Raw genomic sequence first — 23,425 nt, 5'->3', positions numbered from 1 at the left:
CGGTCGCGGATCATCCACCAGGCGCGTTTTTCCCTTCGGCTTTGCCTGAGCGTGCTGTTTGACGGATCCGGCAAAATTTGTAGGTCGGTCGCAACGATGCACAAATTTGGATTATTGATTATTTCTTTATTATGAAGATCAAGTAACACTTTTAATTCTTCGTATTTCCGCTCCCCTGAAAAATTCCGGGCCCAGGGGGACTACACGTAAACTAAAAACAGTTGATTAAGATGTTAATCCTTCTTTCTGTAGAATTCTTGAAGCCCATAGTGACGATTCTTCATCTTCTATTGAATTCATCGGTATCATGTGCTTTCTTCGGAGTTTTACAGAGCTTCCACTTGACTGTGTTCTAGTCAAGTGGAAGCTCTGTTGGGCGAAGTTCTTGACAATTTTATGCATTGGCTGTTTTTGGTACGTATTTGACTAGCATTCCAACATGAATTTAATATAGTGACAACATGTCAAATCAAGCCAAAACCGAACTGGAGAGTCGTGACTTTTGATAAACACAAGCAATCAGAGTCGTGACTTTTGATAAATACGTTTTGCCAGACATTGTTTCTCGTTCATATCCTTATTGAAAGTGCCGGTAGAAGCGAAACTTTCGGATGTTCGATTCACAACTACATTTTCATCGGGATTCACCAATAAAATTTAAGTGTGTATGTTAGGTTAGCAAGACTTTTTGCATTGAAGTTTTGCTTGTTCTATTGATTGGGCTGCATTTTCACGCTTTCAGTCTTTGGGTCTGCCAACATTTCGAGCTACATTTCGATTTTTCTCAATAATTGCTATCATCTTCTAGTCCATTTGTCGGAAGCATTGTTCAACTTCCTACCTTCTGATCCACGGAACCTTTCGGTTGTTTTAGTTTTTTGGCAAGATCCCCGATCAGAAAAGCATATCAGAATTAAATTGTAATTGTAGCTCGTTTGCATATTTGTTCCTGTGAAGAAACATGATTAAGATATGATTTTTTTGCTGATATCGTTTTGGCAACACTGTTTTTGACAGATCACACGTGAATTGTGTCTTGTGTTATTTTCAAACTTGTTCAGCTTGATCTAGAATTTAATCATGAATCGACTTACAACGTCTAACATTTGGTAAATTGTTGCATCAGGAGTGAAGACCAGCCAGAAGCATTGTATCGCTAAAAAGCCACTGTTTGGGTGGATTTTGGGCCGGTGGCTTCATCGGGCCGTAATTCTTCAAAGGCGAAGATGAGCGGAAGGTTACTGTGAATGGCGAGCGCTACCGTGTGATGATTGACGGTTTTTTTAATCAAAGATGGAAGAATTTGTCATTCCTGACATGTGGTTTCAACAAGACGGTGCCACACCCCACACGGCACGCAAAACAATGACCAAATTAAGAACCGCCTTCGGTGATCAATGTGCCAAAATTGGGCTTTACGCATGGGGTATCTAAAGCGGACCCGCGGCCAACATTTGCATGAAATCGAATTATCAATAGAACTAATTCAATAAAGATTTCCTCAATTTTCTCAAAGTTTTTGTGTGTGTGTGTCCATGGTGAGTTCATATGAAATTCAGATGCATTTAGTGTTATTTATAATATCAAAATTTGAGACAATTTTGATAACCACATCTGATTGAATCGTGCACCGACGAATCCGAATACACGTGCTTCAATATTCGCCTATCCACAGAAATCCAGAGGATTTAGGTCAGGCGAACTAGGTGGCCGCATATCTTTGGATCAGATTTGTGGCATGTTGTCTTTCAACCACATTTGTGTTTTCTTCGACGTGTGGGCAGGAGCCCCGCCTTGCTGGAACACAAATTTGCATATTGAACTAGGTTGAGTGACTTTAGCGGTAAGGTAGTATTAGAAAGCCTCAAAATTTTCTGACGCATACTGTAAGTGAAACGTTACAAGAATCCGTGACATTATTCAAAATCTACACTGGAAAATAAGTGTAAGAAATTTAACGAGCACATGCTTTATATAGTTTCAAAGATTTTTCCTACTGCTAACTTTTCTCGGAGAGGACTAAACCAATTTCCACATGCTTAAGCTCGTTTGATAGCTATTATTGGATCATTGATTAAGTTCGAAATTCAAATGGCTGTCCCTTCTGGTTCTGGAAACGCATTTGGTTATCTTGACGAAGAAAATTACGAATACAACCCATGAAAAAAAAAACTTCTCCGTGGAACGCTAGAAAAGTTTTGTGAAAAAGAATTAAAAACAAAGGGTTGTTATCTAAACAGATTTATAGCCTTTCGACTCAGTTAGATTCGAAAAACTAGGTAGAACACAGAACGCATACCATTTAAAACACTGCTGTCAAATTTGATGAATTGAAATGTGTTCTTAAAACTTTTCGAGCATTCATTCATTTTTCTATAACAGTCTACCAATCAAACTAGCAGCACTGCAACTCACCACACACGACAGCCGCCGCCGGCGGTGAAGAGTTTGTGTGGTGAGATACAAGCAAGTATCGTGGCGTTCTCGAAGTGTCGTGTAATGTGTGCTCCAGCTAGCAGAGATCGGAAATTTCTCATCACCACCAGAGCGAATATTGAATTAACTTAATCAATCTAATAGCCCTGCCGTTACAGTGTAAACGCTAGAACGGCCAAACGCGGTGGAATGGATATCACGTTACCACTGAGAAAAAAAAACGTGTTTGCAGTTACCATACCATCGTTAGAAGCGTGGATGGTGAATATGAGCCCTGGATCTTTAGATCTGAACAAAGCGCGCGGGGTTGACTGGGGTAACTGGGTATGCTTAACAAGTAGCCAAATAAGGAAAGCTAGAATGACCAAGTTCCAGTTCTGGTGAATAAATAGCATGACATCGACCGCAATACTAGCAAACAGCTGATCTAAACTGACAGAATGTTTTAAACCGTTTGATGTCGATTTGTTTTTAGCTAGATATAGATGATATGATTGGATGTAGCTAGAGTACAGTGATCAACTCCGCTCGCTAGAAACCTTGGGTATCATCCTACGTTAGGCGCTTGCGAGCTAGTTTATAGTTCAAGGGAAATTTAGAAAAAAATTACTTGCGAGTTAGAAATATCACACTTAAGAAATAGTAAAATTTCGGTAGCAATTATGTAGAAATTTCCTGATCTTTTTATTGTACATGGAATACAATTTATTTCAACTAACGCACAAAATCTAAAAATATTCACTTTTAAATTGTAGTGGCCTGCTTAGTCACTGTTAACTCAAACCCCCATGCTTGTATCAACAAAAGCTCGCCAAAAAAGTGAACCGTACAACGGACGTTACGGACAATATTTGTTGTCTTAGCTCAACACTTTTAAATAAGTCGTTCAGTCATCTTTGAGACTTTGTCAATAGGCTGTCGCGTTTTCAAGAGGCGATTGTCGCCAAAAATACCACCTCGCTCGATCTCAAACAATACCGGTTGGAGAAAACTAACGCCTCCAAAACGATTCTGCCGTAATGAGCGATCATGGTGTTCAAAGTGGGAAAGGAAACGGCTACACCTATTAGACAAAACGAGAAAAAAAACTCCACTTGTATATTTACATTTTTTTCCATTAATTTCGCTTTGTTTGCCCGGCAATTCACCAACTTTGGAACTTTGTGCTATTTTTTAACACTCGGGCGCCATTCATATTTTTTCGCAACTGAGTGTCAAATACCAATATGCCACTGAGCTTTGCCAGTTGTCAAACCAATTATCAAGATACCGGTTACGAGTATATCAGTCTAGCGGTAAACTGAAGATGTAACGATCGAATTGAAAACAATGTATTTTTTTCAGGTTTGGTGACATCACACGGTAGTTTGACATATTTGAGAGATGCCTGAGGAACTATTGCCGGTATTGCTAACAACGTTTTCGGATGAAACTATGACTAACCCGGTTCCGACCCTAATTGCTACCAAATCTATGTTTTTGACAGCAGTTGAGATTTGTAATAGGATGGGTTTAGCTTTGAGCGATGCACGATATAAAAAAAAAAACATCAGTATAAAGAAACACGCTAAAACAATGTCTTGGTACTACTTTCCACAGCAGAACAATTTCAGAAATGGGTAGCAAATCAAGTTACAAACTATTTATTTTACACGAATGTATAGACCGGCTCAAGACTTAAAAAAAAGGTGGATGCATCTTTGCATTCACTTTCTTCAAATCGTTGTAAGTCAAAAACTGTAACTTGTACAAAAATTATATCCAACAAGAAGTTGTAGAAAAGTAATTGGGCACTCTCAAAAGATTATAAAACTGACAAAATAACTCGAAAAGGTTATTCTCAATTTTTATAAAAAGACCCAAAAAGTAAAATTAAAAAAATCGTTTTTTTTGTCATTACTATCAAGCTATGAAAACTAAAATTTCAAATCGAGCAATGTTAGTAAATTATAGGTAGGGGAGATCGGGGCAAAAATGACCACTTGCAATAATTTGAACACCAAATGTCACATCCCATCGACTAAGCCCTCTGTACGTGGGCTCGAGCATTAGCTATAATTGAATTATGTTCATTTGACAGGCCGTCCACTCAGTTGAGCCTCAGTAGTCGGTGTGTGCGAAAGTGCAGATTTTTTCGTCAAGAGTAAAATTTTTTAGTTCCAGAATTTTTAGGTTTATGTTATGACTTCGCCAAATTGAAACGAAGCGATGGGGCAAAAAAATGGCTACTTTTTGCTGAGGAGAAAATGACCACTAGACTCGGTCTGAGTCGTAAGTTTATTATTGTGTTTTACAAAAATTTGCTGTTTTATGAACACTATATTACCTATAAACAAAACAGTCCAAAAACCTTCAAATCTTAGGCATAATCGATATTAACGACGACGTGTGTACGTTTCTGAACGTATCTAAAGCACAACAACACCAAAGCGAAGATTCTGAATCATGGAATGATTTAGATAAATGTTGCGTTTACTGGGACAAACTACTAAATAATCAGCGCTACAAAGTTTGCTTTGAATGCTCACACAGAGCTCACTCGAATTGTGCACTTGCATGTTCACTTGCGTGAATTGTTTCCCTGAGTCAGACAGTGAGATTTTCGATTTCGAGGTTAGTGCACTCCGAGCTAGATTGCGTATAAGTGAGGATATGTATCTCAAACAAAATGCGTTTTGTAACTGGAGGTTGTAGCTTTCGAAAAGTATATAAAATTCCGAGTGAGAATAATATTTTCCGCACTATTTTTTGCGCAAGACCAATAGTGGCGATTTTTGTCCCGGTCTTCCCTATTATTTGTATATTGCATATTTGAACAATTTTTTTATTGGAATGAATATTTTATTTTATTAAAAATGTCTGCTCTTGCAAGTATAGACTTGTTAATACAACGCAATTTAACGAAGAGCTTATTTCCTCATATTGCTGTCTAAGTTTTAGCACCAAAAGCAAATTTATTGCTTTTAAGATGTAAAATCATATTTTGGCATTTAAATGACTATTTTTCATTTGAAAAAACTCCTTGCTGTAGCTTCTTCAATTTTTGAAAGACACTAACTAACACTTACATCAAACGTTAGGTTTTCATAACTAGTTTAGAAAATAAATATTGCGAAAAACTTTGAAGGAGCGATTTCTTTTTATTTGAACTTTCAAATCAAATCAATAAATTAAAAAGTTCAAATAAAATGAAACATATCTATGTGTTCTATATAGGGGTGCAAACAAGGATGGCTTTTATCGTATCAAAGAACGTTCATTGACAACTCTTCAACGATTAAATCAGTGCCATCAAAGAGAGTTGGAAATCATCGCAACAACAAAAACCCGGCATGGCTCATTTAACATAGAATCGACACCAGTGCGAGAGCGAATTTCTCTCGATGACATTTCTGAGAATCAAAGGTTAGCACGCTGCTGTGGGGATCTTCTCTGAAGCAACAAACGGTCGCTTATTCTCGTTTTGCGATCCGATTCTATACAGGCAGTTGATAATTGCGATAGAATCATTTTACTATTGCCGCTTATTCTAACTATGTGCATATAATCTTTGTACAAGTTGTGTCTACGAAAATGTATGTGAATGCTCCACACAAGGGTTTTGAAATATTGCAACCTAGTATGAGAATCATCAAGTTGAATCATCGACTCGATTTTCTGCGATAAATGTCAACTTGCGATTCTCTCTTGGGAAATTCCACACAGCAATGATCATTATCAGACTGTACATTTTTTTTTTTAAGGGAGTGAAATGCTCAGAGTATGAAGCGGAACGAAGAAATGTAGAAATATTCTCTCGCGGTTTATGCATTGAGAGACTCAAGTTCTTGTAGCATCTTCTACCGGATTGAAAATGTTGTATACAATATAGATAGCAATATAGCAGCTTCTGTCAAATTTTCGGCAATCACCAACACTGGGTGCAAATTATATTATATATATATATATATATATATATATATATATATATATATATATATATATATATATATATATATATATATATATATATATATATACAAAAGTGGTAAGATCTTAAATCAGGGTGACAAGTGAATTGCCAATTTGGAATACCGGGTTTTTCCTGGTTTTTCCCGGTTTGCGATATAAAAATTCCCGGTTCAAGCTTTAAACATGTCCAAAAAATAGCATTATAATAGGCCCGCTAATTGAGGGTTGAAGTACTTTGCGGGCATCTCGATGTATAAATAGAACATTTTTATTATTACTAGTGCATATAAGAAAAGCATAAAGCCTTTTTCTAATCATCTTGGGGTTTTAGATACACATAACCGATATCTTTCGAGCACACATGACTGTTTTTATTATGTGGTGTACATACAATTGAAAATAAATCAATAAGGAAAATAAATAAATAAGGAACAACAATCCCTAAAATGGAAACTTGCCACTCTGAAAAACCAACAACAATCTATGCCTGCAATTTCAAAGCATCCCTTTGTTCCTTCCGGATGTGAAAGTGAAATGTGAAGTTCGGCGGGAAAATTATAAACGGGATGATATCACCAGCGAAAATAACACAATATAAATAATCATTTTCAGGGCTTCTGCCATGGTACAATAAATTGTCAAATGGACATACATGTTTAAATTGTAGTAATTCGTTTGCAAGCACATCTGTTCAATGAACGATACCCTAAGATGAACTGTCATGCTCTGATTGTGATGGAAACCATAAAACCAACTATTAACAATGTCCTTTTAGACAAAACAATTTAAATTTTCGTGTAACAAAATTCAATTTAAAATCAATAGATGTACATATACCTAAGATTTAGCAAAACCGTTCGGCTGCCACGACTTGCTCTTCTTAAACACCATTTTATCTAATATATATCTGTTATTCAATCAGTGGAGTGTGGAGTAATCAGAAAAATAATCATTAAGTATGAGTTCTTCATTATGCACACTCCGTTGGTTTCTAGCCATTTTCATTTCCAATAGCCCACCTAATTTTTCTTCTATGAGAAATCCTTCTACAATTGATATAATTCTATCAGATCATTCGTAGTTAACTGAGCTTGATTCAGATTATCTACTAATAACATTCAAGGTTGCAAATTAAGCAATGATTAGTTCAATCAGTTATATTTTCCACCACAGTAGAACTAATCGATACGGATCTCATATCGAAAGCAATGTAAACCCTGAAATTGTTTTGGAAAATATCGATACACTCATACATATTTCAAATCATTAAATTATTGAAGTTAGGAGTCTATCAGTTCCGAAAGCTGAAACTAAATTCAATTCTCTTTCATCTACATCAATATCAAGGTTCTTGTGATCCTACTATGAAATAGTCGAGGACCTTTAAAAGAAAATTAAACAGTATTTCACTGAACAAATCAATCCATATTCCAATTGATTTTAAGATTCTATACTGGTCCTCGGAAACAATAAGGGAATAATAATCCTTAGCAAACTTAAGAATATGAAGGTTGTTCGAGCCATTGATGTGGAACAAGGCAACTAAAATTTCTTTCGATCGACATTTTCAATCAATCGTCACACTTTTGAATCCGCGACTGCACGAGAGTCTGCTTAGATTGATCTTTATTAGGAAAAAACACCAAACACGCCAACCCAAAATATAGACTCTATTTGTCTTGTTTTGTATTTGTTTTGTAGCCGACGGGATTACATCAATATCCCTAAATGTATGCAATTATATTTTTATTGTTCAATACGGAGCAAAACGAGTCCGCCATTTCATCGGAATTCTTATCAGTGAAAAGTACGTTCCAATCAATATCAGTTAGAGCAATGGAGAGTGCGTCGAAGTCGATCTTATTATAATCTAAAGGCATCTCGGTGAATCCATTGCTAGGAAGTGATGTTATCCGGAGAAAGATAATAGGTACTATCAATCTCCTAGTGGACCCCAGCCCCTTATTATTTTCATTCGAAGATTTGACGAAATTTAAGAAAATCACAACACATACAATGAATTTATCATTGTTCGATTATTTGAATAAAATCAGTGAATAATTGTCCTTTTCTAAAACACAAGCTAGATCAATTTTTGAGAAACAAAATATACGAAGTGACGGTTTGCAACAAAGTACAAATATCCAGACAGTGTCATTGTAATCTGAGAGGGTGCTGCTGTCTCGATATGACGCGAAATACATACGCATATGAAGTAACAGTAACTAACTAACGAAAATAAATTATAATATCGAAATGCTCGAAAGAATACTGTGAATAGTCGAAGAGACACAATATAATCTAAAAAGTATTTCTAGATTCAGGATAGGATCTAACATTCAAGGATGGCTTTTATCGTATCAAAGAACGCTCACCAGCAACTCTTCACCCGATTGAATCAGTGCCATCAAAGAGAGACGGATATCATCGCAACAACAAAAACCGGGCATGGTTCATTTAACATAGAATAGACACCAGTGCGAGAGCGAATTTCTCTCGATGACATTTCTAAAAATCAAACGTTAGCACGCTGCTGTGGGGATCCTCTCTGAAGCAACAAACGGTCGCTTATTCTCGTTTCGCGATCCGATTCTATACAGGCAGTTGATAATTGCGATAGAATCATTTTACTATTGCCGCTTATTTTAACTATGTGCATATAACCTTTGTATAAGTTATGTCTATGAAAATGTCTGTGAATGCTCCACACAAAGGTTTTGAAATATTGCAACCTAGTATGAGAATCATCAAGTTGAATCATCGATTCGATTTTCTGCGATAATTGTCAACTTGCGATTTTCTCTTGGGAAGCCTCTTTTTTTAAGAGCCGTGAAATATTCAGAGTATGAAGTGGAGCGAAGAAATGTAGAAAAATTTTCTTGCGGTTCATGCATTGAGAGACTCGAGTTCTTGTAGCATCTTCTATCGGATTGAAAATGTCGTATACAATATTGATCAATATCGAGCAGCTTCTGTCAAATTTTCGGCAATCACCAACACTGCTAACATTGATTTATTAAAAAAGGTTACAACCTATCTGCACATGCTGGTCAAAGATTCCTTAATTTTTATCCTATTTTGTTAAAATGTGAGTGGATAATGTCAGAGACTTAACTGGATGACGCAAATTTGGATAAAATTGACAAACATATTCTACCACACAACTAAACAAGGCGGAACCAACTAGAGCGAAAGAGATTATCGATCGCAAAACTGAGCACGGTGCGAATTACAATAATTCTAACAGTAACATTTCAGGGGAGAAAAACATCAAACAGTGCTTTAGTCATTAATTTACTGGTTCTTAAAACAACCTTAGTTTAATGATGAATGTATTTTTTCTCGAACGCGAATGCGGAGCATCAACAGAACGATGAAAAAATTTCCCTTGCGGTTGGGCGCATAAAGCTAATCGAAAAAGGTCAATTTGTCTATTTCAAAGAAAGAAAATATCGCAGTTAGTTCTTTGAAATAAGTTTAAATGGTCTAAAAAAATCGATTAACTGGAATTTAATAACTTCGATATTTTACTATTCGCAATTCAGCTACAGATTCTGGATTCTGGTTTTAAACCTAGATACTAGAACTGAATTCTAGATCTGCTCGCTGGACCTAGATTTTGAACCTGCATCTGCAGATTCTAGAACTGAACTCTGGATTCAGATGTGAGTTCCGATTCTGCCTTTTTTGTTTACTGACCTCTAAAATTACCTAAGGATGTAGGGATCACTTTGAAAATCACTGAGATTACCAACTTTTTCCAAACCGTGGCTCTGTTCTACCATCGAGCTATACGGAACTCCAGTAATCGTATTATTTCAGTTGCATTCAATTTTTTCGTTAGTAGTCGAACCATTGTCAGTGAATGACATATCCTTTATTAACGAGAAAGGCAAAACGTCATTTCCGGTTGAAAACCTTACCTACTGAATGTTGCAGTTAAAAATGCGCATGGCTAGTGCTGGTGATATGTAAAGATCCTAAATGAATTTGAAGCTAAAATCGACCTAAGGATGTAGGGATCACTTTGAAAATCACTGAGATTACCAACTTTTTCCAAACCGTGGCTCTGTTCTACCATCGAGCTATACGGAACTCCAGTAATCGTATTATTTCAGTTGCATTCAATTTTTTCGTTAGTAGTCGAACCATTGTCAGTGAATGACATATCCTTTATTAACGAGAAAGGCAAAACGTCATTTCCGGTTGAAAACCTTACCTACTGAATGTTGCAGTTAAAAATGCGCATGGCTAGTGCTGGTGATATGTAAAGATCCTAAATGAATTTGAAGCTAAAATCGAGTTTAGTTCTGTTATGATTCATAGCACTATTTTTACAAGACATCGAATAACATTTAGCCTACACACACTTCTAAAACGAACGACACAGATTCTTGTTGACACTACTATCATCGTCGATCTGGGTCATGTTGGAATCCTTTTTACAGAGGCGCTAGCTACTATTTGTAGCCAAACACCGAGGCGTTAGTTGCTCCGTCGCTTTTTTGTCGCGACAACTTTCACGACATGTGCTTTTTTATTGTTGTGTATCGACGATGTTCCATTTTTTTTGCATTTACGCTACGCTGTCAATAATTAAGGGTTGTGGGGTAGAGTTTTAATGAATAAAACCATTGGAAACCAATAATCAACGATGAAGGTGGTGAGGTGGTTATTCTCCAAAATCACCTACTGTTGCGTAGGTGGAATTAGCGAATTAAACAACACCGAAAGTTCGGTTTACAAAGGGTAAATTTTAACAATTGACGGATTAATGTCACAGTTGACAAGCATCGTAACACAATGTGGTTGATTCGAAATGGAATTCAGTGGAAGGCAAGTTCGATACAGACAGTGAGTGAGCACAAAATCCAGTTTTGGCAAGTTGTTCTAGTCTTTTCCCAAACAGTGTGCTGTCCTCTCCAATTTTCTTTTCCCTCGTACCTGCCAGAAAGTATCAGAGCTTACTTGTTTCGTAAGAGAAGTAAATGCAAGTTGACAGCATCCGTACCGTTTCGATGTTTCTTCATTGAACAATGCTAATAATGGACATGAATAATAATCATGCATTTTGCATCGAATTCTTTGACGAAAAACCAGAAATTCAATCTCGCAAATGTGTCTATCTACTGACGAATCAAAGTTTTACGAGTTCAGTGGCTCGTTTTACGACTGGAACTGGGAAGCAATCATCAACACTAATTCCGCCGCCTTAACACGTATTTTCGTCGCACTGGTTTTCGTTTGAACGTATTTCGTTCGAGTTAATGTTAGATTCCAACTTTTATGCGCTCGGTAACCATAAGCACCTCATAAATGTCAATAAGGTCTAAACGAATTGAGAAGTTATGGCCACGCTTGATCTAGGCGATAATGATCTTCGGTTGTTGGGACGATAAACGTACTTCAGCGTCTGAAGAGAGTAGGTGGCAGACTGTTATTCTGTTTTTTAACTTGTGCCTTGAAATTGACACCGATCGAACCCGACACGGAGATGAAGGTGAGGATCGTGGTGACGCAGTCAGCATCGGTGTAAATATAAGGCATGGTCAAGGGTTTCTCCTTCGCGGCGCGGAGAAATATGGTGTTTATTTAAAAGGCTTTTGAAGCGACATCGTCGATGACGAGCTTGAACTTGAATGATTTACCTTCTACGGAGTATTGCCATTCAGGCTCAGTATCTACCATTCCGATGACGCCGATTGCTGTTGTTGTTGATGTAAAACTAGCTAATTTAAATAGTCACTTGGAGGTAGCCAATATATATAAATAGGTAACGAGTCGCAAAAGCGCAGTGATTAATTGTTAACTGATTCCAATTAATTACTCATACATTTATGTACATATAGGCTGTTTGTTGATTTGCTATTGCACACGCTACAAAACTTGTGATTTGTTTTTCGATCAAGAAGTTGATATACGGGTTAACTCTCGAACTGAGGAGGGTGTGTGGGTTTTCTAATTTCCATTGTTTTTAAAACATTTCATAAAAGAAAATCTTTGTGTGTAAATCATTAGAAAATTTATATTTCAGAAAACTCAAAAAATCTTATTCTTGGCTATTGTCTACAAATAGTAGTACCGCATCACGTACTACCCTAGTAGTAGAACAAACAAAGGTTCGTTTTCAAAACGCTATACCATGATGAAAAATGCAAGTGGGCAAAATCAGAGTCAAAACCGGTATTACGATTCAAATTATAGTAGTTCTGAGTGCCCTACTTGATTTCAATTTAATGTATTGCTAGAGATACTTGTTTATGCTTGTTTGACGAGAAGTTAAATCTGACTCTAAAAAAATTACTAAGAAAAACAAATATTTCATTGATTATTCACTAATTGATATTTGTGAGAGCTATAAATGAACATTCAGGTTGTGAGAAGTTGCTTTAGAATTTCATTTCAATCGAACATTTTTTTATGAAAATAAAATTTATGTCCGTTGACTATCAGCAAATCCCTTCTCATTCATTTTACTTTTGTTGTCGAAGCTCCCAGAAATCATCGTCAATTGAATAACCGTACCTAGTCACTAGAAGTTTTGCTTGCTCAGTTTGTAGTGCCAAGTAGTCTACCTGTTTTATTGTCTTCCTTATCTTCACTGTGGGTAGTGAGCAAGTGCTAATGAATAGGCAACTGAGGGTGGTTAAACTGAGCTTCGGTAGAAAGAAAAACGAACGAAGGACGGGATGATGCCCATTCGGTGCGACTGCGAAGGGTGTATGTTAGAATGTGAAGCTTACTGCAGTAGAGTGTTCGTCAGTGTTTGGACACATTCGATTTCATTTGAATTAAATAAAGTTTTACAGCACTGGTGCTGATACATAAAAAAGTGTTTAAAATTGCTGTTCAGCATCATGACAAATATATTTACACAGACAAAAATTATGAATTTTACAGGTGATATAATATTACAAACGATACAGTTCATAGCTACTTAACTTTTCAAATGACGCAATATTCCACTCGAATAGAAATTTACAAGCTTCAAATGCACTATGGTCCGAAACGGGAAATTAGCGTGACAAAAATATTTTCACTATTAAATGTTAGTTTTTTGTAGTTGGTGTCTTCAAAAAAAGTTGATTGTAATCAAATGGCGCTCCTTTTGATGAAAAAAGTTATTAGGGTGGTCTTCATTTAGATTGAAATCTAAAATCTAACTTTCTTAATTGAACACAAAAATGATTTTGTTGTACAATAAAGTTGTAGGAAATTTTATTTTGAGCAACTTTGTTGAAAAAAGCACCTCTCTAGCTCTTCATTTGACCGAGTTACATCAATTTTTCCGAGTAAAAGTAGGGTGACTCCTGAAAAATCACTTTTTTTGTTCTAACATTTTCGTAAAACATTCAACGGAAAGTTGTCTTCAGAAGAGTTGTTGAACTAATCATTGCGCACAATTTTGCTCAACCAAGCTTTTTCATATGAGCTTTCAGTAAAAAGTTCTAATTGTTTTTTCATCGAAAACTAGTCAAGCTTCAAATATTAATATTCATTAGATGTCAGATCGATAAAAATGTATCCTATGCTGTTTCTGAATGGTAATAATATAAGTAAAAATTTAAGAGAAAATAGGAAGGGTGTTTTTTTTAACTTATTTATATTAGTCTTAAAAAAACCTTCAAAAACTCAAAAACATTGCATAATTCTTAAACGCCTTAACGTATCAATATACTTCCTTCAGCAAAATAATAGTATCAAATTAGTTCTACAAGAGTTCCATACATTGTCCTTTCGAGAAATGAGACACACAAAAACTACAGCCGAAAATAGATTGCAGAACAATTTCAATTATTTTATTTTTTTTGTAGCATGTCTATTCATTTTTTATTGAAATTTAGGAGGGTACTGCCAAATTTGAACACGGTTTAGGACGAATCCATTCGAATCCTACACTAAAAATAAAACGACTTTCAAAATTTAAACGACTTAGCCAATTTAGGAAAAAAAACTATTTTCGAATTCGATGAAATTTTATCCCAAGGTAAGTAATTATGTTCCCTATTAACCTGCCATATGTTGTAAGATGGGCATTTTGAAGGGAAAAAAGTTTTTCTAACATTTTTTTTTTCTTTTCCAGTACTGATAGGGTAACAGAGGTATTTTGACTCACCTAACAAACTTTATGGATTTAATCGATGTTAAGTAACACACGTTGCATAAATTTGAAGCTAATCACATTAAATTACTTATTACGGAAGGGTGTTTTTTAAAGATATTACAACATTTGCTGGATATTTTTACAAAGTAGGCCAAAATAAAATCAATCCTAAAGTGGGCCAAAATACCTTTGCTACCCTACTTTCAGTTAATATCGGTCATCTAGGAATAGGGTTTTCGGTGTAATTTTCAAGCAAATTGAGTTTCATTGGAATCTTGGATGATAATGACCTTCCTTTTAGTTTAGTTTTCGATAATCATAATTGCCCATACATAGGAAACCCTATAGAATATGGGACAATTGTGCGTAGAACGGTAGTATATTGATACAAAATTTAATCAAAATCAAAAAAAAAAAATTTTGTGAATCGATTTTTAATTTTTAAAGTCGATTTTTATCAGTGTAGGAATCGATAAGGATTTTTCAGTGTTTATATTCGAAAATTTGACTGATTTTATACAAATCTCTAGCACAATACTTTTTTTAAAGATTTGTCATTATTCGACAATCACTTTAAAAAAAATGGTTCGAAAAATGGTTTTGTTCCTTTTCAAAAGACAATCTAGATAAATTATGGAGAAACAAAGTATGCTAAGTGGGATTTGTGACATGTCCAAAAAATTTCATTCAAACCTGAGAAAGTGTTGACAACTGCGAATACGATTTGGCGCGAAATTCGTCTATTGGTTCATCAAACAGGCTTGAAGTTCAAAAGGCTGTCACTTGCGGTTCCGAAAACATAATGGCATAAGTGACGTAAACGTCAAAACTCATTACCGCTCAATTTGAGTGTATATGGATTACCCGATATCAATAATTTAAAGATCGTTGGAGACCGAAATTGAGCTGTGGGTCGATTTCTTTGATCCAATGACTGACATTTCAGGTTTCGGAGATATCATCGTACAAGTGACGTAATCGACAAGATAATTTTTTTTCTTTCGGAAATAATCATTCAGATAATGACCTACGATCACGTTCAAATATATTCTTGCTAATACGCCTGATCTAAGAAATGTTCTGTTAGTTCTTCATTCATTTGGCTTCAATATACGTTTGCACTCAGTCATTGCAACTTAGTTATGGCGGCTTTACGTCAGACAAACTAAAATTAATAAATCGCTAAGAAATGTTGTCGAAAATGTGACATAAACACTGCAGCATGCTTTGGTAAACTACCCGAATCAGTTTGAATAAATTGGTGTCAAAAATGAGCCCAAATTAGTGTCCAAAAATATCTCAATAAAAAAGCAAAATCATTTTAATAAGACTGTGTCGATAACAGAGAAAGGAATTATCACACCACTAAGTGTATTAGGAATAGGTTTTTTTAGGGATGGATTAAGAATAGGTGACAGTTCTGCAGGACACTAAAGCTTCTAATGATCTCACATTATTCGAAAACATTGAACAGTTTGTTAAGTTTAATGATGACAACTCGATGTCAAGCAATTTAGAACTTCATGTAGTAGTTAAATTCATTACCAAAAAAATAGAAAAGTTATTACACTTCTTTTGTGGAATTTGGCCTGTTTCAACAGACTTTGCAGTCGATTTTTAGCGTACAGAATCATTGCATGACTAGTACTACGATCCTATTGACACAACAAAATCCAGGTCTTATGTACTGCAAGCCAACCCGGGAAACGATTTACTGTACTAAATGTAAGGGATGGTGGGGCACGTGTGCCATACAAAGAATTTTTGTGTTTGTACAATAAATTAACGCTTGATTTTGAGAGCCGAATTTTTCACCAAAACAGCCATTCCAGTATTTCAATCAAACGAATGATTCATACCCGTTATTCGGCTAATTCATTCGACAAACTCCGCAGGACTCGAGTACTTATACCGTAACAGCACTGCTATAAAATAAGATTCACCAACACCATTTCCTGCTAGTTGGTAAAACAATCGTTTCGCGTCGGCTTCCCCAATGCAGATTCCGGAAGGTTGACATACTTGTCCTAGGTTTTCCACGAAATGTCACCTTCCGAATTTATGAGCCACCACGATGCACATACTGGATTGCAGCAAGGCTTCTTGCGCAAAGAATCCTACTTATATCTCCGTACCGTTCGTTTTTGAACTAATTTTAGTAGTTTGTTTACGTAGAATGTTTTGACACTGATCGACTTTTAGGTTAGGTTTGTTCCAGGGGTGGAAATAAGCAATTTTTTTGATTCACAGTAAATAAAAATAGTCAGTATTGTTTTTTATATCACATATTAATTGCACCCCGGTGGTGCGATTGTCATCTACATACAATTAGCTTGAAGCCGAAATTTTTGGTTCTTTTGGTTCTAGTTCGCTGTCAAATGCTGTGTTTAAGCAGTGTTCACATCTTTCTTCATGCGGTTGCACCAACATAAGGAAATGATTTCGATGGAATATAATCAAACTATAACAAATCACTTTTGTTTCTTATTCAAAAAGAGGTCAAATTACTTGTTTTGCAGAGAATACTAGACAAGAGTTATATTTATATTGGGTTTGAAAAAATTAACTTTTGACACCAGTGTGGTTTGATTGTATGGTATGAACGTAGCTTAAAATATTGTTGACAACAACGCCACCAAAACAAAATGCGTCGGTTTCAGGAACCAGCTTCCATAGCAGGGGGGTGATTAATTGTAGCTATTATAATGAATTTTGAAACGAGTGATTTTTGATAAGATAAATTTTGGTTTTACTTAGAATTTAAAAAGGTCTTCAATTTCATTTCCAACAATTTAAAACATAATCACAATTTTAGTTTTGTTACCTAATTTCTTAATTCACGGTGTTCGGTTTTTTTGATTCACAATCGGAAATCTTGATTCACATTTTCATGCGCAAAATTTGCTTATTTCCACCTCTGGTTTGTTCATCATCTGTTATGGCACACCTGCCCCATCTATATCTATATATCTATATCTATCTATATATATAAAAATGCAGAGATCATTCTTTGTAATCGCATCACGTAAGAACGGATGGACGGATTGAGATGCTTTTTTTTTGTTTGATCAGTTTTTACCCCCACCGGGTTCGTACATCAAAAAAATTAGGAAAACTTACCGGAAAAGTGGGAGAAACCAATAAAGTTATTTTGTATGGATAATGGAATTTTCCACTGCAAAAGTCGCCAATGATTGCTAGATCTACAATTGATGTTTGGCGCGCAAGAAGATGCTCAGTATTTCGCCGTTGAAGAAAAGAATACTAGATCTTTGGAAAATCGTTTGGCGCGCAACGAGTAGATTTGGGTGGAGATTTTTCATGCATGATTGATTCGTCATTTGGAAACACGTGCTTAATAGGGTATCAAAATCATTACTTGCCAAATTACTGTTTTAGCTATACCGTAAACAGAAACACAAGTTCTAATGTCATTTACCAGTAGATGTAGTTAGATGAATTATGTTGGGCATCGTGGGCGTGAGTTGAACAAATCAAATTATGTAACGATTTTTTTACGTATCAATGATAGGATTCTGCTGTTGAAATAATGAGTTTAGATGAAAATATTTTCCTTGCATTTAGCATGCTGAAGTTTGTTCAGCCGATTCGGGTGAGTTTTCAAGAGTGGTTTACTTCAAAACGGATGGTATTCATGACATTTGTAAGCTGCTTAAGTCAAATCATTTCATTTTCCGAACTTTGGATTATTTGACGAATTACCATATGGGAATCGTGAATATCATATCTGAAGGAGAAATCGTGGCATGTAAGAACCATTAGTTGTGAGATCTGCTGTTTTATACATTGACTTTAACGATAAGAAGAATACTGGTATAATCACTCCTCATGTTCACTCCGCTAGAACAGAATATTGATTCTCAGGACTGAATACTAAGAAAAACGATGTGGTGGCTCGACGAATGAGAGACCTTTTGATACAATTCTTGAACGAATCCAGCGTTCATGTCAAAGTTAATGGACACAATATTTAATAAAAGGGTAATTTGAACTTTCGAATGTCCAAGTATTTTTCATTTTATCGCTAATTCGTTAATCGAAAATTGATCCTGTCATTATCCTGCTACGAACATTCATCAAACACGACTAAATAATATCACTAGCGGTGAAGCAAGTTATGGACAACCGTTCAAAATTAGTTTATTACTTTCGATAATCCCTAAGGATTTGCTATTAAATTTTTAAACGTCTTCAGTACAAATAAGTCGAATGTTAAGACAAACAACCATTCCCGAGGGCTGCTTTTGGAAATTTGTGGGGTCAATTTAAAGTATTTATCTTGGTCATCTCTTTTTCATCCATCTGTTAATTTGTTTATTTGTTTATTTAGGAGCAAGGGAAAAGCCTGCTGGAGCTGAGATTTTGGTTCTCCTTCTCCAGCCGGCATAAAACCTTCTCATCTTTTGTATCAATAGATAACATTTGACCAAATGATACATAACGAAATCTTTAGTTACCCTTATTTAAACTACAAAGCTAACTAACAACTATTCATATCGTCTAATTATGTAAATAAAACTAGCGGGAAAAGATTAGGAGATAACGGGTTTTAATGGTGTTACGAGATAAATTGAAATCAAATTCATCAGAGCAAGTATTGAATACGCGGCACATACTCGAAAACGGTTCATTGAAGCCATAGTTAGTTCTAGCACGAGGAATTCTGAGAAAGGGATTAAACCGCAAATTACGCCGAAGAATGTCAAAACTTAGCTGTTGTAGGAGATCTGCACTATCAATTCGACATTGGATGTGGTCCGCGACGAAAACAGCTTTTTGTGTATCACGGCGGACAGATAGCAAATCGAAGTGTATGAGCCTACAACGATTTTCGTAGCTTGGAAGATTAAATGGATCTCTCCAAGGCAGGCGACGCAAAGCAAAACGAATGAACTTGCGCTGAACAGTTTCAATGCGCAGCTTATCAGTTTGGTAATATGGTGCCCAAACAACAACAGCATACTCCAGTGTAGAACGAACTAGAGCGCAATATAACGATTTCAGGCAGTATATGTTATTGAAATTTTTTGAGATGCGAAAGAAGAATCCTAGCATCTTTAATGCTTTAGTGATGTGATCTTTGAAACTAAGTTTTGAATCCAATAACACTCCTAGATCCTTATTTGATGTCTCCCGTTTTAGTACAGCTTGCGGAATAGTGTAATCATACATGATCGTGGTTCGTTTACGAGAGAAGGAGATAACGAAACATTTGAAGGCGTTTATAACCATTCTGTTGACGTTACACCAGTTAAAAAATACATCCAACTGTGACTGCAAGAAGTTTGAGGCGTTCAGATATTTGATGAGATAAAACAGCTTGAAATCGTAGGCGAATGATAACTTCATGCATTGCATGCGAAATTTAGATCATTTAGATATAGCAGAAATATGAATAGTCCTAGATGGCTTCCCTGAGGAATGCCAGAGCTCACAATGAATGATGGAGTAACGCAGTCGCCAATTTTCACGGTCATACTACGACCAGTCAGATATGATTCAATCAAATCCATCATCCAACATGTCAAATCTTTAGTTTGAGAGAGATATACAATCTCTGTTCAATACACTGACTCGAAGGATGAGATGGCAATTGGTGCATTTGTTTAGTTTTTGCGTAACAAAAGCATTGAACATATCCACAATAATTCATGATGTTGGATATGAATTTGTCGTAATTCGTTTATTGTAAGCCAAGTAATCAGTAAAATAATGGAAAGAAACATTAACGTTTGACAACTCTGCTGTCCGAAAACACAAATTTAAAAAAATAATTTCAGGCGAGACGAAGTTCGACGGGCCAGCTAGTATATATATAAAAATGCAGAGATCATTCTTTGTAATCGCATCACGTAAGAACGGATGGACGGATTGAGATGCTTTTTTTTTGTTTGGTCAGTTTTTACTCCCACCGGGTTCGTACATAAAAAAAATTAGGAAAACTTACCGGAAAAGTGGGAAAAACCAATAAAGTTATTTTGTATGGACAATGGAATTTTCCACTGAAAAAGTCGCCAATGATTGCTAGATCATCGATAGGTGTTTGGCGCATAACGAGTTGCATAAGTGTTTGTCCGTCGAAGAAAGGAATACTAGATCGTTGAAAGAATCATTTGGCGCGCAACGAGTTGTTTTGTGTGAATTCATGTGGTTCGTCATTTCGAGACACGTGCTTAATTGGGTATCAACATTATTGATTGCCAAATGATTCAATGATGGAACGCATATGAGTGTTCTAGCTATACCGTAAACATGATCAAAAGTTCTGATACTGTTTACCAGAAGATGCATTGTGTGCAATGTAATCAGTTAGTTGTTTATTGTTGGCCATCGTAGGCGTGAGTTGAACAAATCACCTTATAAATAGAACGATTTTTGTACGAATCAATGATAAGATGCTGCTGTTTAAATAATGAGATCAATCATAGAGGTTTGCTTTGAATTTAGCATGCTGAAGTTCGTTCGCGTCGGGTAAATTCTGGTGGATTGAAAACCATTAGTTGTGAGATTTTATGCATTGACTCGAACGATAAGCTGCATACTGGTACAATCACTCCTCATCTTCACTCCTCTATAACAGAAGAACTGCACATTATTTTCATATAAAACTTTCTGATATAGATTCCCAGTGCCGAACTCCACCATTCATTAATTGTAGGTGGGGTACTAAACAAAATTATGTGGTGTTGACTAATGAGATGACTATTGATAAAACTATTAAACGAATGCAGTGTTCATGTAAAAGTTAATGGATACAATATTTAAAAAAATGGTAACTTGAACTTTCGAATGTCCAAGAATTACTCATTTTATCATTCGATTTTTTAACAATATCAAACTAACCATAGTACTCAAGGAGGAGTAAGGAAAAAGTAAGATAAAGTGCGGAAAATTCGACGTAACAAGGTTCATTTAAGTAAGAAGAAGATTTCTCGCATCTGAACTTTTACCGTCTACCAGAGGAGTCGAACTTAGCGATGCGAAACATCCGAGTCTCTGATATGTTAAAAATTTACTAAATAGTTACTGACTGACCAGAAGTCATACATTAAAAGTAAAAATAAAGTTTTATCGCTAAATTGTTAATGGAAATTTTTTCCTGTGATTGTCACGCTACGAACATTCATCAAACACGATTAAATAATATCACCAGACTAGCGAGAAGTGACGAAAAACAAGTCGCGAGGGCAGCTTTTGTAAATTTGTTCTAATCAATTTAAAGTAGTCATCTCAGTTATTTTTGCTTCACTTTTTATTCCATATGTCGAAACCATAGTCTGAGAGAGATCAACAATCGCTATTCGATGCACTGACTCAAAAGATGATTCGCGGTGCATTCGCTTTATTTTTGCGTAACAAAAGCTTTTAACATATTCACAATTTTTTTATGAATTCATCGCAGCCAAGTAATTAGTAAAATAATGGAAAGATACATTAACAGCATAACGTTTGACAATTCTACTGTCCGAAAACATAAATTGAAAAAAAAAACGGGCGAGACGAAGTTCGACGGGTCAGCTAGTAATAATATATTGCTAATAAATCAATTATCAATATTCAATTTTAAACAAATATTGAACTAAAAGGTTTACCAGTGAACTGGTGTTAAAATGAAACCCAAACAAATTGAGATTAAGTGAAAAGATCTTATTTTGAGAGATCTTGTTCTTATATTATTTGTGTGCTAATGGCGGGATCTAATTTGTTTGGAATTCACGACTAAATAAATAAGTGGTACAAATAGATACACCATGAAATTATTTCGTGGATAGATTTATATTGGTAATAAATGTTCATTCTATGTGAAAATTATGGGGATAGCACACTGGCCCCTTTGTCAGTCTTGCTCCACCTTACCCTAAAATCGAGCATGTTATGTTATGCCAGGTAAGAAAACAAACGCCTTTGGATATGCAATGTGGTATATGACGAACCGTTTCCATTATATCAAAACGATACCCGGAGCCCACTGTTGCAGTAATTTCGATACATTTACAGTAGATCACCGACGCAGTGATCTTTCAACTTACTGTTAAAACGATGAGTGTGATCTTTCAACTTACTGTTGGAAATTTTAGAGAACTTTTTAGTTATTTTGGTTCTGAACTTCAATCCGTAAACAAGATGACTTTACACTACTTCGAGATAAACTTAGAAGAACTCACCTCGTACTCTCGAGCACCGCTATCATCTTGAAGATGTGTTGGCCGAGTTTGACCATTACTGTCGGATGTTGTTCCACCGCCGTTCTGCTGGTTGTGGTTGGATGACTGCTGCGAAGGTATGATTGTTGGATTTCCGTTCATAATATAATCGCTCTCCTTGTTTTGTTTTTGTTGTTTGAATTTTTCGTACAACTCTCCACCGCCACCGTTCGCAAGGCTTTCGTTATTTCTACAATCGTAATAATAGGTTGGTTTTATGTTGTACTAAGTAAAAAACGCGCAAAAATTATTACCTAGGTTGATCATATATCACGGCCGTCGGAGGTGGTGGGGGCGCTACCTGAGGATGCACTGGTGGTGGTCCTTGATGGTGGTTACTGATGTTGGCCGAGCCTCCAAAGTTAGACCCTGATACGGGAGACAGCTGCGGTGGTCCTACCGACGGCAAGGGTGGCGGTTGTTGACTGTGGTGCGGTAAACCCGTTGGCACTGGTTGATTGGTGGTGATGATCTTATCGGTCAGCGAGTCCCGCCGTGAACTTTTCGCGGTCGAGTTAGTCGTGTTAGGACTGTCCCGCTCGGCACTGTTCTGGTGAATGTCGCTGGTTTTCACCACTGCACCAGCAACGGCCTGCAGTTCGGGCGATTTTGATTGCACGGAAGCGATTTCTTCTATTGACGGCAGTCCCTGCTGACGAATGGGATAGACGAAGAAAAGAGAAAAAATATTAGTTGCATATAAATTCCC

At 36.1% G+C, this 23,425-nt stretch overlaps 1 protein-coding gene across 3 annotated transcripts in view; it reads right to left on the bottom strand.

Moving 5' to 3' along the window:
• LOC131437852 (WD repeat-containing protein 47) overlaps nucleotides 1–23,425 on the bottom strand; it is a 228,282-nt gene that overhangs the window by 130,176 nt on the left and 74,681 nt on the right. For 2 of the 3 annotated variants that reach the window (XM_058607471.1, XM_058607473.1), the window contains exons 5-6: nucleotides 22,971–23,368; nucleotides 22,678–22,906 (exon numbers count right to left, since the gene is read on the bottom strand). In XM_058607471.1, the coding sequence (XP_058463454.1) occupies nucleotides 22,678–22,906; nucleotides 22,971–23,368 (627 nt within the window). The remainder of the gene's footprint in view (nucleotides 1–22,677; nucleotides 22,907–22,970; nucleotides 23,369–23,425) is intronic. The other variant, XM_058607472.1, reaches the window with a different exon arrangement.

The sequence above is a fragment of the Malaya genurostris genome, chromosome 3 (assembly GCF_030247185.1).
Source record: "Malaya genurostris strain Urasoe2022 chromosome 3, Malgen_1.1, whole genome shotgun sequence".
In the NCBI taxonomy this organism is placed as follows: domain Eukaryota; kingdom Metazoa; phylum Arthropoda; class Insecta; order Diptera; family Culicidae; genus Malaya; species Malaya genurostris.
Note: the sequence above shows the minus strand (reverse complement) of the source record. Positions and strands in the feature narration are given on the sequence as shown.